The 19,447-nt window shown below is 37.7% G+C and overlaps 1 protein-coding gene across 1 annotated transcript; it reads left to right on the top strand.

Annotated features, from left to right (window-relative positions):
- The first annotated feature begins 255 nt into the window (after nt 1-255).
- Nucleotides 256-5,532, top strand: LOC100892109 (soluble guanylate cyclase gcy-31-like). Its single transcript, XM_030988799.1, has 2 exons — nt 256-1,035; nt 5,495-5,532. Exons 1-2 carry the CDS (start codon nt 348-350, stop codon nt 5,530-5,532), a joined length of 726 nt encoding a protein of 241 aa, XP_030844659.1. The 5' UTR covers nt 256-347.
- The last annotated feature ends 13,915 nt before the right edge of the window (nt 5,533-19,447 follow it).

The raw sequence follows: 19,447 nt of genomic DNA on the forward strand, positions 1-19,447 counted from the left end.
ACTGAATCTCCACGAGACCGAAATTCAAGACACCGAAAGTCCGCGAAACTTAAATCGGTCTCATGAACAATCAGTCTCGTGAAGCTTCCAACAGGCGACAAGATGGTTACAAGAGGCTGGATTTGTTTTTCCTGAGCCTTCGACCCATGGCCTTTGATTTGAAAAGTCGCAGTGATATACATATCAAATCTTCTCACAGTTTGTCACAATGGCATTATGATTATATTTTTTGTTTCTGTTTCATTTTGCAGATCACTCAAACGTTAACTTTGAGATAGAGACGACATGGAAACGTCTACAGCTCAACTGGATTTCACATAAAACTACCAATTCTAGGAAACTTCAAAATGTACGGGTTATTGATCGAAAGTGTGTGCGAGTTCATCAAGGAGAAATTCGGTGAGAATTCATGGCTACAGATCAGAGACAAGTCAAGGGTGCACGAGTACACCTTCGTTACACACCGGATGTACAGCGAAAAGATCATCCCTCGGCTTGCCCAGGCGGTCTACGATGTTACAGGGTACAGCAGAGAACAGTTCATGGACGAGACTGGTGTCCAGTTTGTCAAGTTCCTCAACAAGTACGAGTATGACAAAATGCTGCGAGTACTTGGTAGGAGTCTTGGAGACTTCCTCAATGGTCTTGACAACCTGCACGAGTACCTGCGCTTCAGCTACCCCAAGATGAAGCCTCCCAGCTTCTTCTGCACAGATGAGAGCCTCAAAGGCCTCACCTTGCATTACAGATCGAGGCGTAAAGGATACACCCATTACGTCAAAGGCCAACTGCGCCAGGTGGCCAAACAGTTCTACAACCAGGAGGTTTCTGTGATTATAGTCGAGGAGAAGCAGTCTTCAAAGGACACCTACTACGTGAAATTTAGGATAAACTTTGATAACAAGGAGTACACGGAGAAGACGCGGATTTCAAGTGTAATGATGAACGGACATGCTCAACTGAGGGCAAACTTATTCTTTGACGTCTTTCCCTTTCATATTGTCTTTGGCAACGACATGAAAATAAGAAATTCAGGTAAGTCTAGTATATTCCTCTTCAAATTAATGAACACTGTATTTTATTTCAAATTCGTTCATATCGACAGCAGTATTAAAGTACCACTTATACAGGTCTAGGAAATTGTGGGAATTGCTATCCGTTTTGCCCATTTCTAAACATGTATGTCAATTGTTTCTAAGTGTGTGTGTGCGGGGTGCGTGTGTGTTGTATAGGTGAGTAGCGCTTGCAATACTTATCGATGGCTTCAATAAGGTATTTTTGACTTCATTAAACAATCTGCATAACATTTTAACCCACTAGACACTGACGAAAAGAACAAGATTTATGTTATAACTGTCAGTATGAACTAGTTGACAAGAATTGTGAAAATTTGTCATGATGTTGATGTTATAGTTCTCTTTGAAAACAATCTCTCTTAAAACTATGTAAACACAATCGCAATGACATTTACCTTTTGGTTCAAACGACAGTATTTGTCTTCAAATTACTTCACAATATCAGAATACAATGCTAAACTGGGCATCCGGTGACATATCGCGACTTCATTAATCCAATAATGCGTACAATTTCTTGAATTAGAGGGGATGGGCATTCAGGAGGCCTGTTCATAATTAACTCATCGGACTCCGGATTCTTTGCTAATTGACGATCAAGGGCGATTGACAATGTCGTACTTCCAGAAGGTAATCGAATTTATTGCAATGAATTGGGAATGATTGGAACGGGGAAGATAGGCTCCCTCTGTCCACTTATTGTAGATGGTGTTTAAAGATGAAATTGAGTTATGGCCATCCGATAACTGAGCAGTGAGAAAGAAACTGTCTGAAAACAGGTGGGAACGGTTGATTATGAAGGACATCAGGGCCCCATCTTATAAAAAGTGGCGATTGATCAGAATTAATCGCAAGACCTCTAATCAATCGCAAGTTTGAAGTCCCCCATCTATCATGTACACAGTTGTTATTGAAATCTATTTCAGAAAAGTTGCGATTGAAATCTATTGCAGAAAAGTTGCGATTTATCGCAATTTTGTATAAGACGGGGCCCAGAATTGGTATACACTGGTAGCCTGTGGGAGGTTTTTGAATGATCAGAATAACAAGGAAATTATTCGATTTTGCTAAAATCGCTTGAACTGCACACTGAAATGGGTATTTAGGACTGCAAAATGCATATAGCATGAATGAAAGGTTAGGTCCAAACTTTTGAATAGGTGTTGCGTTAGTTTTGAAGACGGGGAGGGCATCTTAACCGGATGTTGTTTTTCCTATTAAAGTGATATAGAAGAAATGAGAAAGTTCACAAATTATTGTCACCTTTTCAGAACTCAATTTTCCCTTAAATGCTATTGTGAAGGAGAAGACTATAGTGCCCTAGTTACATCGACCCAAAATCGACCGATGACTTTGTTTTGTTTTGTTTTCATAAGTTTTTATTCTCTTCTCTCATAAAGAAAATTGTACATAATTTATCACATTGTATACAAAATAAGAAAATAATCTTCATATAGGGTTAAATAAATTTGCAAGTGAACTTTTACACTTCCATATAAGGTTACGAATAAAGTTACACATTTACAGATGAAAAATATTCACATAAACAAAATTATATTTTCACATTTTAAACAAATCGCAAATAAAGTGATAAAAATATTAAAAAGGCACTTTGGCTATTCGGAGTAATCTGAATCTTAATTCCGTCTGTTTGTTTTATATATTTAGTCGGTGTGTCTGGAAAGGAGCTGAAGGAGGGTGAAAAGAAATCTTTGGATGAGTTAAGAATGTCAATGTTATTGCGCTATAATTGGCACATTTCTTTTTGTATGACTTGACGGTTCTAGAGACTCACACTATCAAACATGTTTATTTATACCTGCTCCGATCTTTGTTATTTTTACTAATGTATATTTTGTATTAATGTGTTCATTTGATTTATATGTTTATTTATTACATTGTTATTCACGTATTTATTTAACCATTTTATTGGTGTTGTTTTGTTTAATTTTGTTTTCCCTTAATTGTTGCTTTTTGTTTGTTTATGATTACTTGCCCTTGCCGTGTTTGTTTGTCAACCGTGTTTGTCTGGGTTCGGGCATGAATTCGTTATAGTAGACTGTGTAATTGCAATGGCTTTTTGATAGTTGATTCCATTATCAGGCATTGTACTCAGCAAATTGGTGGTAAAATGAATACTTGTCTAGTCGAACTTCGTTGCACGCTGACAATTCTTCCAATATTAATGAATAGTATTCCCACATTATCCATCTCATGATTATTCCTTATGATATACCACATCGGAATGGATGTCGTCCACGTCTCTTTTGAATTGGTTCCATTAATGTCACATATCAAGGGCACTTCCCTCATCCATGTCTGGGTCATTACTTGATTAATTGTGGGCTCGCCTACCGTTGATTAATTTAGTGGAATTGGAGATGTGACGTCACAATCACTTCATCAGGAAAAGGTCAGAGGGTAACTGGAGCTAAATGCTTAATGATAATTAACAAATCCCATTAGCACATGTTGGCATGCATCCTTCAGAAGAGTTTTATTAGGAGCTAAATGAATACCATATGATATATATAGCACCGCCCCCCCCCTCAAATCATTGCAAAATAAAGTGAAATATTGCAGTTACACACACTAGTTATAGATTCAACGTTTTGATATATGCAAATGCCAAAAATATGAATGAAAAGTGTATACCACATTCTCCGGAACACATACACACGTTAATGGTGTGAATCGAAGACCAATATTATCCTGTCATGTATCTATACGTTACTACATACTCGAGGACACTTTGTAGGATTGTAACACACTGAGGATAATCCTAAAACTTAATGCACAACCGAGGACATAAATACACACAACCACTGACATACACCCACACGCACGCATCCATTAAGCTGTAAGTGTTAATGTACGTGACCAAATTATACGACATAGAGCAAAAAAAAAATGTCATATCCATTCATGAGAAAATGATACCGCGTTTCCGGATAAAGTATCTTCGACAAGATCGAATCGTCTGTCTCCTCAGGTTATTTTTGCCATTATGAGCCACTGACTGACAAAGTGATAGCCAGCTCGTACCCATGCCGAGTCAGCTGAACTTCTCCAGAGCTTTCTGCTCTCATATTGAATGTACATGTAGTACTAATTTCGGATAAAGTAGACAAAGCACGCCAGGAACTTAAAAGAAGCAATTTCGTGCCTTTCTGTCGGGTTGCGATATTATAGGATTCCTTTGAGATGTCTACGTCTGGTTTTGATTTTTTTTCGTAGCGTGCGATACGAATAAAGTCAACTTTAAAGATAAACTTGAGTTCTTGTTATAACAAAAAAGAATTCTCACATCTCAAACGAAACTTACACTGAATGTTCAAGATTTTGGTAGAAAATATATACTGGCTGATTAATGAGCATAGAAAGATAAGGAAATCAAGGTAAGTAACCCCGACACCATTTGTGTAGTCCCATATACATCTTTCTATGTATAGAGCTTGTAAATTTACCAATACCGGGCCACATTTCTTATCATTTTGATGATTCCAGAACCTTGCAGTACACACCAAATACTTATATGCTATTCGGGCACTAGAGACTGGATGACATTTGACCCGCCAGTGTACTGGTGTACTGGCAAATGCGTCAATTACCTATATGGGTGGACATTGAAAAGATGCCCGTGTGCAAAAGAGATACAGACATGGATAGATGGGATATGAACTTACGAGGAACGTTTAGCTGTGCCACCGTTACAGGTATCCCTGATGTTAGACTCAGCATCAGCTCCATCATTCGCCCCGTTAGAGTTGAGATATCCGTTGTTTTCCAGGAGATATATATTGTTGTTAGCCAGTATTTGGCAGGCCATCTCCTGGGCAGCTATAAAAATGGGGGGGGGGGGGGGGGGGGAGTGACAAAAATTGAATTATTTACGACTAACTCAATAAATTATTGTCATTAGTTAAATTTATATTTTTGAACTGGTGATTGATCTATTTCATTTCATTTAAATGTTTGTCCTGATAAATATCCGGGTCGCGCACCTGGGCCCCGTCTTATCGAGTAGCGATTGTTTGCAGTCTCGTATCTTTTATGTACCTAGCTGCGATTGATGTCAATCGCAAATAAGTTGCGATTAATATCACCTCTTTATAAGACGGGGCCCTGAGACACCAAACTGTTGTATAAATATTTACATGGAACGTATTACAAGATTACGTTGTTATTTAAAAATACACGTTGATTGTTTGTAATATTATAGCACTTGATGAATGACGTAATACATCATGCTAATTTGATTTGATATGATTATGATTCATTCATTTATCGTCTTCAACGTTTACACAAATACAAATATTTCAGAAATTCATTCTATGATAACAATACACCTTCAACGGGGGGGGGGGGGTCTGGAGGGTTATTTTACGTTCATCTCTTGTCTATCTTAGAAATTCTCTGAGGGTTTAACCTCCGCCCCACCCCCGTCTCATACGCCTAGATGATCAACCTGCTCTCACTGATCGATTCCACATCGTTTCTTTCACAATGCAATCGCATGACCAGTACTCAACTTTATCTTTAAGCTTCCCTTCTTTTAATTTCATACATTATCTTTCTATTTTTTTCCTTTAGAATTTCAGGGATATTTTTAGTTTATGTAAGATAAATTGATTAAAGTACTCAATCGGACAAATAGAAAAAAATGATTTGTTTACCACTATTTCAAAACTGATGAAAATTTTAAACCTTGAAAGCAAGGTCGTGGTTTCAGAAAATAATTGAAACCGCCGACGTTCTTATGAACTTATGTGTCAGGCACAATAACAGCTGCGATGTTCGTGTATGTTCCCCCATTCAGTAGCTACTAAAAGATGTTGTGACGTCATCAAACGGAAGATAGCAATGCGCTAAACTAGGGCGCCATTTTGCCGGTCCTTCAGCGTGTAACAGTTGCGATCCAAAGGTCAACTTAGGGCATGTCCTCGGTAATTAGACTAATGATGACAGCCTACCCCCGTTGAGAAGCAGCTAACCATTGGATTACACTTTGCTCGTCTGCACATGTCTTTTCGAAATGTATGGTTTGGCTATGCATACATTTTGCTCCCTTTTCTCTACGTTGCGTAATGGTTGTTACGATTTATTTGAAAATTAAATCAGGACGAACGTGTTTACAGTATCATTATGTATACCCATACAATTTAGAGAAACGGCTTCATTTTGTTTCTACTTTTGCTAAGGGGTTATTGATCCAAGGGGAAATCATCTTATCTAAAGCAAATGGATAAAGTAACATGATACAAGATGTTGATGAAGAGATAGGGACATTGTGTGAGTAATTAAGTACATGCGAGAGAGAGAAAACAAAATGAAATGCTGATTTATAGAGACAAATTACAAAATTTGTGCGTTTACAGAGGGAGAGAGAGAAAGATATTGGTGTGCATATACACAGACAGACGAACAGACTGAGAACAGAGGTGATTAGGGAGAGCCTGCTCAGCCTGGGGGAATTTAGGTAGAAAGAATAATAGATCGTCAAAAAGGAAATAACGAGATAAATGGAAAGGATGGTATGGGAATTTGAAGAGTGTGACAAATACGAATGAAAAATAGAGAGGGAGCGAGACGTTTTAAAAGAGCGAAATGGAGACAGTGTTGAAAAACAAGGCAAAGCGGTTAATACTATATGAGATATTTATAGAAGGACACAGATAAACATGGTAACTATAATGAGAGAGAGAGAAATGTGAGAGACGGAAATCGAGGCCAGAAAGAAGGACGGGGTCGCCTTATCTTTTTAATAGACAATAGATTTAGACATTGTATCTATACACAAAGAGAGAATGCAACCATCGGAATAGATCTAATCGAGAGATGTACCACTAATGTAATTAATCTAAAAGGTTACAGCTCACTTGTTATGATATTTATAGTACGGAGTAACAGAGTGAAGACTGGGATTGGTTTAAACTTGAAAGTCTAATTTCTCTTGTTGTATAAATCTGCCATGTCAGGAGTACATTATGAACATTAGTCTAACCGACAACTTACTGTTGGTAATCCAAATTGTTAAACTTTTTAAGTTGGCTCAACTGCTGTGATCATGTGATAAAGCCCTCATGGTAGCAATACTCCCTTGGGAATTGAGATGGTGTACATTATGCGTGAATGAATCTAAGGACCGGTGAATAAATATTTGTAAAATGCTAAGAGTCGGTATTTCGTATTAAGCGCTATATAAATCCAGGTGTGTAGTAATATGATTATAAAATGAAAAAGCGATATAATCATATTGATATTTCTTGTTATCAATGACTGCAAAATGCTGAATTCCATTTTGTATTTTAATCGCAAAAAAGGGTAGGAGACGACAAACTCTTGTTAAAAACCTCCTACATTCTCCGATTTAAGTCAATCTTTAGGAGATTCAATTTTTTTTTAAATCGTGATAATGAAATAGATTTATTTTCTTAAAATGGCGACACGTGTCTATTGCGTAGTATGATACTAATTATCCCCACAGCGACAAGCCTCTGTTTAAGTCCTTAGAGAAATACTAAGGAGGAGAGCAATACAAATTCCAATGAATTTTAGAATTTATCGAGAGATCGGTTACTTAAAATTACCCGTTACAATATTGCCCGCACCACCTTAAATATTGATTTGGTAAGGGCTTCCGAAACGCCGTCCGCTGGGATATTATCAAAAACCCGTCGCTAATATTGACCTGGCGAATGACAATTTTTTCAGTAGTCTGAGTATAGATCGATATGATAGAGAAGGATCTTGATGAGTTCGGCTGGGATTGCTAGAGTGCCGAGGGATCCTTTTCCGTGTTTGGATATCGGCAGCGTACTGTGAAATTAGTTTCAAATCAATCAGTGTTGTTTGCAGGGAGAGGTTTTCGGTCCGCTTCCATTTTTGATGCGCGCAGTTTTTGAACCAAGTTGATAGTGTTTGTGCACTGTAAATATAAAATAATTGATAAACTGCACGTCTACAGCGAGGACTAAGTAGGTCCAAGAGTGATTTTCCGCTTTCGGCAAAATTTGTCCAATAGCGCGAAAGCGGTATTTGTAACTTACAGTGTACTACTACGTGTTTGGAAAAATGTATGGCGGTCTTCTTGTGTAGTTATACAAGTTTTGCGAGGCGTTGAAACTGGGTACAAGGTGTCGCCGAATATAAATATTTAGTGGGAAAAACTTAAGGACTTCAAATGATCTTGCTTAGTGACCCCACTTTTAGTGAGATCGTGCTTATTGACTGTCTCATCTTTATTCAAGATATGACATACTTTGTTTGCAAAGGGGCAAAGAAGGTTTTACAGTCATGCCAGAGTAAATATGGATAAAGACCCACGCTTTAAAAAAGGAAATTGGTTTTCCTGGCAATCTCACACTTTAACCTCTTAAACCAATATATTTATTTACAAAATTTTAGTTGCGCATAGTCAATACACACGGAGAGCATGCCTATTATATTCGATGAGTAGAAGCCAAGAAGGTACTTGTATTGCGTTCTTGATCTCTCTAAAAAGAAATGAAACTCATCCTCTATTTATTCAAAGCATGACATCTGTCGTCTGGTGACATTTGATTTCATCAGGTTTAAGATACCTCTTGATCTGTTTACGGACTCTGTGACAATCTATAATTCAAATACAAAGAATACTTGCATTATGAACAGTCAGCCGGGTCGTTCATCGTGTGTTGCATTTTGATGGGGTAGACGTGCATTATAATTTACTCAGGAGCTTATTACGTTATGATATAGGGTAAGGGTTTCAATTCGGCATATAGTTAGTTTCAGGAGTACAGTTAGTTTTAGAATTACAATTAGATTTACGGTTAGAGTTACGTGTAGGGTTCGGTGTATGGTTAGCACGATTGGGGTTAGATGTCATGTTTGGTCCCAGTATTTAGGGTAAAGTTGGTATATAAAATGATACCACCAGAGAGTATATACTTCTGATAGGGTCCCCTCTCCGTTCTGATTCACTCCATGTTCAAGTCTGTGGTATCCAAGTACGTCGAAGATCACTGGTCTGATGTCAACATCGAGATGGTAGCGAATCAAAATTTCCGAATCCTGCCTAGTTGGGGTGTTGGTCACTGATCAAACGCTTTAGAAAGACAGAAACGAATCAAATTAGACATACCCATCATTTCCATCCGGGCTATTTGGTCACTGGTCAAGAAAAACGCAGATACAGTGGCAAATCAACTTCCCGATCACTGTCATTCACGCCAAACATAACGAAAATACCCTTTCGGCGTGCAGCACTTCACTAACTTCATTGCCCCACTTTTGGACGGGCAGTGTGACCGAATTACTGCCTAATATAATGATTCGCAAACAGGCTACCAATCGGGAGGTATCGGTCTGGTAATCAGGGCCTAAACAAAAATCGAAAACAGCTTAAAGGTGTATTGATTTAGCGCCAAAAGAGCTTCATTGAATATCGCCATCACGACCATTGAATTATGCGCACGACGGCGGAGTAGCGGGGTGTATCGAATGAAGCGTCCTTTAAGGCATTTAAAATTGCATTATCCAAGCCATCTCCCTAGCGAGAAAACCCAAATGACTGTTATTTCTTTCTATTGCGTTTTTGACTGCGCTAATCATGCCTACAAATGAAAATTAGCACAGCCAACAGTGATTCAATGTAATGTGTGTTGCATTCATCCTTAATTTGTATATATTGACATGAGCGCTATACAAGAACCCACTATTTTATTATTATTCATTATTATTTTAACAAGGTGCGTCAAAGACCATACCATTCATTGACGCAACCATACGTCAGCGAAATGACGCTTCGACCACAAGGGGCCTCCTTACAACATACTTGTTTAAAAAGCATTCTTGACTGAGGTAGCAGTCGTGCATGTACAGCACATATTTTCCCCTACTTTATCTTTCGTCCTAAGCGCATAGAGACGCTACCGTAACGGCAGTTATAAGCGCTCTAAAAGCAATGTAGTGTACATGTAGTATAGGGGGCCTTATATCATAGTGTCACTGAAAAGTCAAACAAGAGGTATGGGTTACATGTAGGAGATGTCGATTTCAAGACTTGTTCTTTTTTCACAGTCGCAGTAACTTCTTAGGAAATTCACTTCTATTACTTTTAAAATCATTACGTAGTTATTACAGTGACGGATAATCGCAATTACTCGGTCAGTCATTTCGTCAAATTAACGTCAGACCGACTTAAACGTGACTGACTTGTTTAGCTTGTTGAGGTAAAGTACATCTTTGTTCGATCTGTCGTCAGTCTGGTTCCAGTTTTGTCGGTGTGGTTCGGGCATAGGATGGCTCGCCATTGTTTCGTTTACTAAGTGGAAGTCCCCCGTTACAAAAATAACGATGTCCTGAAAGGTTTACATCAATTAATGCATCAAGTTCTCCCTCATTCCTATCCGAGACTTTAAACAAACTTGTGATACCATCGAAGGACAATCGATTACCCCTCGGTGCAAAGTAAACGTATCCCGTGTCCATTACTATGCAGCAGTTAGACAGACGATGACAAAGCGGAGTCTCTACGGTGTTTTAACTGCTTCTCAGGGTCTCTGTAAATTAATTAATTAATAGTTGCATGTCATGCACCGATGACTCTGCTTACATTCAGGGACACGATGCAATCATTGATTAAATTTAACCCACCGATTGCCGAGTTTATTGATGCCACAGACTCAACGGCAGTGGTAATCACGTTTAAAAGAATATTGAATATCAGATAACATATTTTAGGCAACGGAGAATTCGATAAAGTTGATAGAAAGCCCTAATTCGAGTTGGGTGAGAATGACTTATGTCATTGTAAACAACAGTGACGTATCTAGCATTGGATGAAGTCGGTGTAAACGTGATACAGGCAGATACACTTCTTGCTGAATTTGGTCGTGTCACCAAAGTCGCCGGGTAAATTTGGTGACAGTAATTATTGTTTATTCATCTTTATTCAAGAAAGTATACATATAACATAATAAAAAGATGTGACATAAAACCCAGGACAGAGATTTGTATAACATTAGATGCATCTCATGCAGGGTTAAACAATTTCAATACACAATAACAAAACGGGAAAAAGAACATCATAACGTCAGTGTTTTAAATGAAAACATTAATAATTCCTAACAAAATAACAAAAACAAAAATAATCATTTTTTTCTTAGTTAGCAATGCCTCATAATACATTTACATACCGTGATCATATTAATCAATCTCTTCTTAATGAGTAATCAACCACGAGAACCTATCTCCAGAGAGAGAGAGAGAGAGAGAGAGTTGAAGAGGGGAGAGAGCGAAAGAGTGGGAGAGAGAGAGAGAAGGAGAGAGAGAGAGAGAGAGAGAGAGAGGAAGAGAAAGAGAGGGAGGTCCCGTTATAACAGTTACGTATCCTAATTTAAAGTAATTACAACTCCAACTGTTGTAGTGATTCCAAGTGAGTTCAGATAGGCTGTAAAAACAATATAAACCCACAGAATATACTTTTGAAATATTACTTGGTCGTGTCACCAAAGTCGCCGTGTAAATTTGGTGACAGTAATTAACTCGTTATATGCCACACAAATGCTGTCCCTCGGTGCCACTTCGTAATTATCATGGGATACATATACCAAAGAACTTCAAGATATTTTAATTGTTTGCAGTGCAAGATTAATCCACCGTTATACCAGTGTTTACATGGGTTGTCATGGTGCTTATCAAGACCGGAAATTGGTAACTGTGCAAAGTCATTGTGTTGCGTAAAGATTCCCTTTAGTCATTTGATCCTCCGATTGTTTTGCGTGAAATAACGCGTATGGCAAACAAATGACTGTGCTGTGAGGCGAATAGAATAATCAAAGTGCTAATGGTCATTAATCCCTCGCCGACAATATCTTCAGTATTAGATTAATATTTGTAAATATATTTAAGGGAGCAATTAAATATTGCATTTCGTTTGATCTCACGAACAACAGGTTTCTCAATACTTTTAATACGCCAAACAACTTCCTGCAAAGATCGAGAACATCATGAATGTTGTTCTTCGACTTCAGGACACGCGTCGCAGTGACTTCGGATGAATTGTGTAAAGATTTAATACCGATACTTGATCTCTTTTCAACGTACCCTGACGTTAAATCAATTAGACCAGCTCCAAACGAGACAACTTCATCTACGATAAGTTGCACCAAGAGCTTTTTTCTTTTGTCTTTTTAAGAAATTGGGAATACTGGCAGAGATATCGCGGTTAAGCAGAGCGTGCCCTATCTACGCTCGCGGGCGATTACCCTGGTTTTATACTTTCCCTTTGTGATAGACATTGCCTTAAAGACTTTGTTAAACATAAATCGGTATCCGGATAATTTGATATATGAAGATTTATGTCCACTTCTCCATCTCTCCCCTATTAAATCATTTAAAAGACGCACATGTTAATTGGTAGTAGTGTATGATCCCCGCATATCGTATCCATGAACAAAAAGATGGAAAGTAACTATCCGATTCGTTCCATTTAAGACGAGCGGTCTAATCATCAATGTATTGGAAGAAATGATTGATACATGGGAGTTTAAGACCTTCGTCTTACCTGCGTAGTAAATCATCCTACATGAAGAGACTATGTATATTATATCCTTCCCGTACTATTGTAATGAGTGACGGAAAAAAATTGATGTAGAAAGATGAAAGGGGGTGCGGATTACATGTTGCCACAATATGTCATTTTGATTGCGTTATGTGCGTTTATGAAATAAAAGAGCCAATCAGTAATTCAACGCAGTGTTTCTTTGCTCATTTAGTAAAATGACACTTTTGAGTAACACGCTAATGATAACGCAAGTCACTGACGTATAACTGCGTCACCAAATGACGCCTCGTGTGTGCAACGGGCATGATGAAGAACTTTATTTTGACTCCCAGTATTTGAGATCGGATGCACGTTATACATATCAATACAAAAAAGACCGACTCAGGCTCATTCAAATGCAGATCGTGCAGCCAATCTCAAACATTGTGAGTTACAACAAACTTCATTCTTAAAGTGACAAGTGAAAATGTTTCTAAATTCTGTCTTTCGTGGTAAAGAGCTAGTATAATAATTTCTTGTATAATGCTTGCAAAAATGCTAGTTCAAAAAGGCATTATTGCCCTTTTCAGAAATGTTTGTACACGACATATGGGAAAGTTGTACGTGACGATCCACGGAGAAATTGCCAATTTGTGATTCGAACTAATTTAGTGTTCTCATTTTCCAATAATATATAATTGTCGTCATTATTATTCCGATTTATTTTCAAACTTTCACCATTCTATTTATCTTATTTGTTCTGCTTTTATAACCTACCCATGGGTAGGTTACAAGGATTGTATTTCCCTTTAACTTTAACTCGATCGCATCCAGGGGGTTCCTACCATGGGAGTACAAAACAAGTAATGCGGCACTTGCTATTCTGATCGTTTCATTCCACAAATGTGACCCACATATTGGATTTCATGTTTGTTGAATGCCGTGCAAAGAGCAAACACGTGGCTCGCACTACTGAAGTGTTGTAACTTAAGTCACTTCCGAATATTTACAGTAAGCACCCGTCTATGATTGCCAAGTGGCTAGCTTCAAATGTCTCCCTTATAAGGATTTTTGTAATACGTATATAAAATGAGCAAAATGGAGCGTTGGTCCTGGAATTACATTAATCTTTATGGATATATTTTCATAACAACAATCACGGTAACAAAGTAATTTCCGGACCTCTGAAGTGTTGACTGCACTTCTAAAATAGGAAATGACTAAAGCAAATTAGGCATATAGTTTGGTACTTGTGGCGTCAGTAGGAATGTCTCTTTAACGACCGAAACAGATTTTTGTTTTGTGCAGAATTGCACGTGTGGAAAACAAGCGTCTGTGCAGCGGGGCAAAGAAAGCAACAAAAGGGTTTATTTTTCAAAAACACTTCACGATTATGTTACTTGAGCACAAAGGTAGGGACATGTACATACACGATCCCAAGTTTATAGCTTGCTCGTGTCGAAGTACACTAGGGATCGATAAAGCTCACATACAAAACATTTAGTCGTAATTCACTCGACAAAATGGGTGCTGGGGCATTTTTAACGGATATATCAGATTTCTATTATTCACATCTTTTTTCTGGAAGATCAGCTATATTTATAACTCTATAAAGTTCTTTTTTATTTTTTTATATTTCGAATCTAGACTGAGGTCAAAAGGTAGGCCAAATTCGTAGATAGGTGGGTTCTCGTAACGATAAATTTGGGAGCTCTATACTACTGGTTACTCTTTTGCTAGCATGTGGTAGTATCATTAAGTGTCATAGAAGTATTTTCTCATACCAACAAATGATTTTGAATACAATGATCCATTCCTATGCACAGGGTTTTCATCGTTTGTGAGTCAATCATTTCAATGATGATTATTAATAACTCACACGAATGCACATTTCACTCATCATGACCAGATGATCAAGTATTAATGGACCTGATGATTATCAAGTATACCTAATAAAGCGGCATATATACGCATATTTGCATGGTCAGTACTCGTGATAATTGGATGATTTGTAAAGGTGCAAATATTACTTGTAAGAAATACATGATGAAAATCATCCCCAAAAATGAAGAGAATCAAGGCAAGCAAATTGGATGTATGCCAAGTTGGGACATGAATGATTATGTAACCCCTATGGCCCTATATCACCATTTGACATTGCGTGTGTTTTTTGGTCCGAGTGGGTTAGCTCTTCAATGTAAGTACGCGTACGTTCAAAACGTGCGCAGATGAGTGTGTGCGTAAAGGAGAAGTGGGTGAATTTGTTTTGTGCGGAAGGGAACTTCGCAGCACTCAAACTGCGAAGCAGGATCGGGTTATGGACGAATAACAGGCGAACGTGCATCCTCGGACGTGTGTATGAAAGTCAAGATGGGCATTACGTCATACGTACAGGATAACTTGATATCAAATCGCCTTAGATATGATAAGGTCAAGCGCAGATATGTCTAAGCTACAAACGATAAGATGCAACTTGACCACACCATTTATTTGTATGGAAAAGAAAAAAGGTGCTTTTCTTGTGAATCATTTTCTAAATCTTTGACTGCACTCCTAAATAAATGAATGGGTGTAATAATCATCGTTTTAATGTCTTAAAATCAAATTCCGAATTTCAGATTAAAAGTAAGTTTTAAGACGGCAGTTTAAGAAATAATGTTAAGCAGAAAACAAAGTGGGATATAAACATGGGTCATTACTAGAAAATCCCGCCATGTACATTTTCGTGATTATTTCTGTCTTTCTATTCTTTCTATTCAGTTTGTGCATGCGTTTTATACAAACAATATTGATTACCTTTGGCGTGCATAACAAGTCATCTAAGTTTCAGGATAGATTTAAAACTACGCTCAGCTTAGATTGATTGTAAGATAGAAGCATCCCTGTTGGCGTGCATAACAAGTCATCTAAGTTTCAGGATAGATTTAAAACTACGCTCAGCTTAGATTGATTGTAAGATAGAAGCATCCCTTCATACAAAAAAATGGAGTCACATTTCAAGATAAGACGTCATTGGCCTCATAAGATCTCCCTAAATATTGCCAGTGCCGAATTACAGCTCAGTTTTATACTTCTTGTTTTTTGGACCATTTTTAATCATCGGTATAAACTGTCTCATATCGTTGATGGTTGACATGTTATTATTTATATCACGTCCATATCATTTAGCCATCCTATTCAGTTCATGATATTCAATGGTTTGTGTGAGCACAGCAGGAAATTGAAGAAGAAAAAATGCTCAATCCAGACAGACAGTATAATAATTAGTTCAGCCAATGTTGCTTCTAAACAAAATGACTGCAAAATCACTGCTCTCAAGAACGACGTCACAATCAAGTATTGACACTCAACAATTCTGTCTTATCTTTCTCCCTCTTCCTCTTTCGTGCTTTCTCTGTCTCTCTCTCTCTCTCTCTCTCTCTCTCTGTATATTTCCTCCTCCTTCCGTTTGCCCCCTTGTGTGGAAGTCCGTCCATACAGTTCGCCCTCTCTCTTTCTCTTTCTCTCTCTCTCTCTCTCTCTCTCTCTCTATTTATCTCTTTATCCCTATTTGTCTGTCTGTCTCTGTCTTTTTTCCATCACCTGATGATTTTGCTATCACCCGACCGCCCCTAGCTCTACACTCACACACACTACTTATTCCGTACCAAGTTACTCCCTGAAAAGACAACACGGGTAACTTTCGCTCAATAATTTCACCTGTGTATGATTTGCGTAACAATCATGATTTTAAATACCCTTAGGCCTACAACAATGAGTACAAAATACATTTATCCATCCCGATATCTGATAATTGTGTTTTAATTCCAGAGGGAGTGGTTCATTTCCATTTCTTCCGCCGCACGGAGAGGCCTGAAGTGCGTTTAACCCCCTCGTTCCCACTCGCTCAAAATCCAAAGATCGATTTCCCACGCGTAGTACAGGCCGGTTTAAGTGCGTGGCGAACCCATTGCTACGACTCAGGCATACCTTATATCATTATATACCACCTGCTTATTTGCGATGAAATCTGAGCCAACGGCCCGGACCGAAATTGACCGACAGAGCTTCAGGCTTGCATCTAACTCCTGACCCTGGCGTGCAAAACAACCATATTAGCGACGAAAGGAGAGGGTGTCGTGTTCAGGCGAAGGCATTTTGTGAACGTCACGATATGCGCGGTTACGACGATGTTATAAATCTCTAGGATGCATATGAATATACCATAATTATAAGTAGATTATTTTCGGTAACCCGCTAAATGAAATGTGTACATATTGAAATATAATGCAATCCATGCATGGATTCATCTTGAATTTAAATAGGTATATTGATAAATAACATTTAAGGAGAGTGCGGTTTCGTCACTCGATCAGAACCATATTTTGCATTAGGTAAAATATTGCATTTCATTGTCAGTAACTTAAATGGCATGCAAGCTTGTTTTGTTCAAAATAGAGAACAATATTTCTATTATCTGACACAAGCAAATCTGCCATATATTAATACATATATCAACCAATGCTTGAGGATTGTCAACAATAGCAGCCATTCTGTAACAGCCATCACACTGCTCTTCAAGCCATTGCGAGTATCTGTATCGATGTAAGCGCAGGGTAGGATAAGTGGAAAAGCATGCCAGGTATGTGCAGCATCAATTATTTTGAAGTGTTCCAAAGAAGTTGAAGATTAATTTAACGCAATCGCCAACACTTTCACTAAATTAACTTTGTATGGCCTTTCTAATTGACTTTGAAGTCGATATCTTTTCCTGATTAGTTTATTTGTTATTTTAATTAGTTGGTACACAGAAATATAAAGAAAATAAATCTTCATGCTTTTCCCAACTGACATGTTTTGACATTTGAACATACAGTAATGATAATATTCTGTTAAATGATAATGACCTTAAATAGCGATTGTATGATATGCATAATGCCTTTTAGTTGCTGTAACGTATTAGGAACCTTTCACAAGAATGTTTAACAAAGTGCAAAGGAGAGGGAAAGGTATTACAGAGTACATTATCCCTGCAATGATGCATTCCCAAGAAGATGGAGTTCATAATGTCTTCGTGCCCATCATTTAGTCTGGGCCCATCATGTTCAAACTTGATGACGGAGAGGTTAGTAATGCTGTCGATAATGGACGGTCCTTCACGAGGTATGTTGATAGACATTTAGAGTAGCTTTCAGTACAGTGGAAGAATGTGAAGTGATGTCGTATTATTCATTTGCGCAGCTTAACAAATATCCGGTACAAATATTTATCGAAGTGTGCCATTAAAGAGATGACGGTATATATCAAGTATGAATATTTGGCAAAATGATTTGATATTTACGATCTGATGCTAAACATGAACCTGGAATATGGTAAATTAACTTTTTAGGTCAATTATTATTTCAAAAGAAATTCTATTCTGATTATGATTTTGATTATCAAATGGATATACCTCCCAAGCAGACATAATATAATCGAGTCTTTGTCAGATATTCTTTACTTATTATATTCATTTCATATTTCGATGATTTCCGCAAAGTTATGGTGGCCTAACTCAGCTTTTAGCTCAAAGACACTTAAGTCAGAGAGCAGTAGGCCTGAGAAATAGGCACTCTAGAATGGGTTTCATAGTTTATTCAAGCTATTTCATCATGCTACTAATACAATGTTGTACTTCCACTCGTTACACTGGGGAGCATTCGATTGCGACATAATTTTGTTATAAATATTCAGTGTGAGTTCCGTGTTTATAGACACCCTTTACATGAATGCTAACCTAAGTGGTCCCTCGAAAGTAATTAGTCTACAAAGACTCCTCTAGCTCCTTTTTAAGGTCAACATATACAAAAATAATCTCTTATATATTCAACAATGACTTTGTGCCTCCGCTATTTACGAGGCCTTGCGAAAGTCTTCCATCTACTATTTACAGTAAATCCATAACATTTACATGGATTGAAACGTAAGTGTTCCTTTTGAAAACATTGGTCACATAGGAGCCTCTAGCCATTTTATAATGTTATTTCAAGGATGCTGTACTTCAATTGTTTACACTGGGGAGAACTCGCTTGCAGACACCATTTCGGTATGATTATACAATGAATTATTTTGGATAGACACCCTTTACGTGAATTTTATTTCCTTCGACAGCATCAATTTACATGGGCGCCCCAAGCCATTTTATAATGTTCCCTGCGATGCTTTGCCTGTACCTCCATTCTTTGCGAGTCCTGTTCGTTTGGCAGAAAATGTTTAGATACAGTATATTCACAGTACATTTATAATATTTACATGAATGGCAACGTAAGTGTTACCTTAAAAAGTTTCAAGATTGAAGATAAACTTGAGTTCTGGTATAAAAAAGAAAATGAATTCTCACATAATCTAACGAAACTCACACTGAATGTTCAAGATTACAAATAAATGTCATGTGCCAAACAAATTTGGAAGAAAATGTATACTGGCTGGGTAATGAGCATAGAAAGATAAGGGAATCAGGGTAGTAGGCCTACCAGCCCCGACACTATGTGTGTTGTCCCATATACACCTTTCTGTGTAAGTGATTGTTACTTTACCAAGACTCTGCCAAATTTATGATGATTTTGATGACTCAAGAACCTTGCATTACACACCATTACTTACATGCTATATGATCAACTTTTCTGATCCATTCCACACCTTTTCTTTCACAATGCAATCGCATTACCAGAACTCAAGTTTATCTTTAAACGCTGCAAGGCACCCATAATGATCCTTGAAATTGTATGCATCCACTGTTTGCCTTGCCATTCAAGTAGCAAATACTGACGGTCTATGGTTATATTCGATGGAATTCACAATGTTTACATAAATGGAACTATAAGTG

This window comes from Strongylocentrotus purpuratus, unplaced genomic scaffold, assembly GCF_000002235.5.
Source record: "Strongylocentrotus purpuratus isolate Spur 01 unplaced genomic scaffold, Spur_5.0 spur5_scaffold_18, whole genome shotgun sequence".
NCBI lineage: Eukaryota > Metazoa > Echinodermata > Echinoidea > Camarodonta > Strongylocentrotidae > Strongylocentrotus > Strongylocentrotus purpuratus.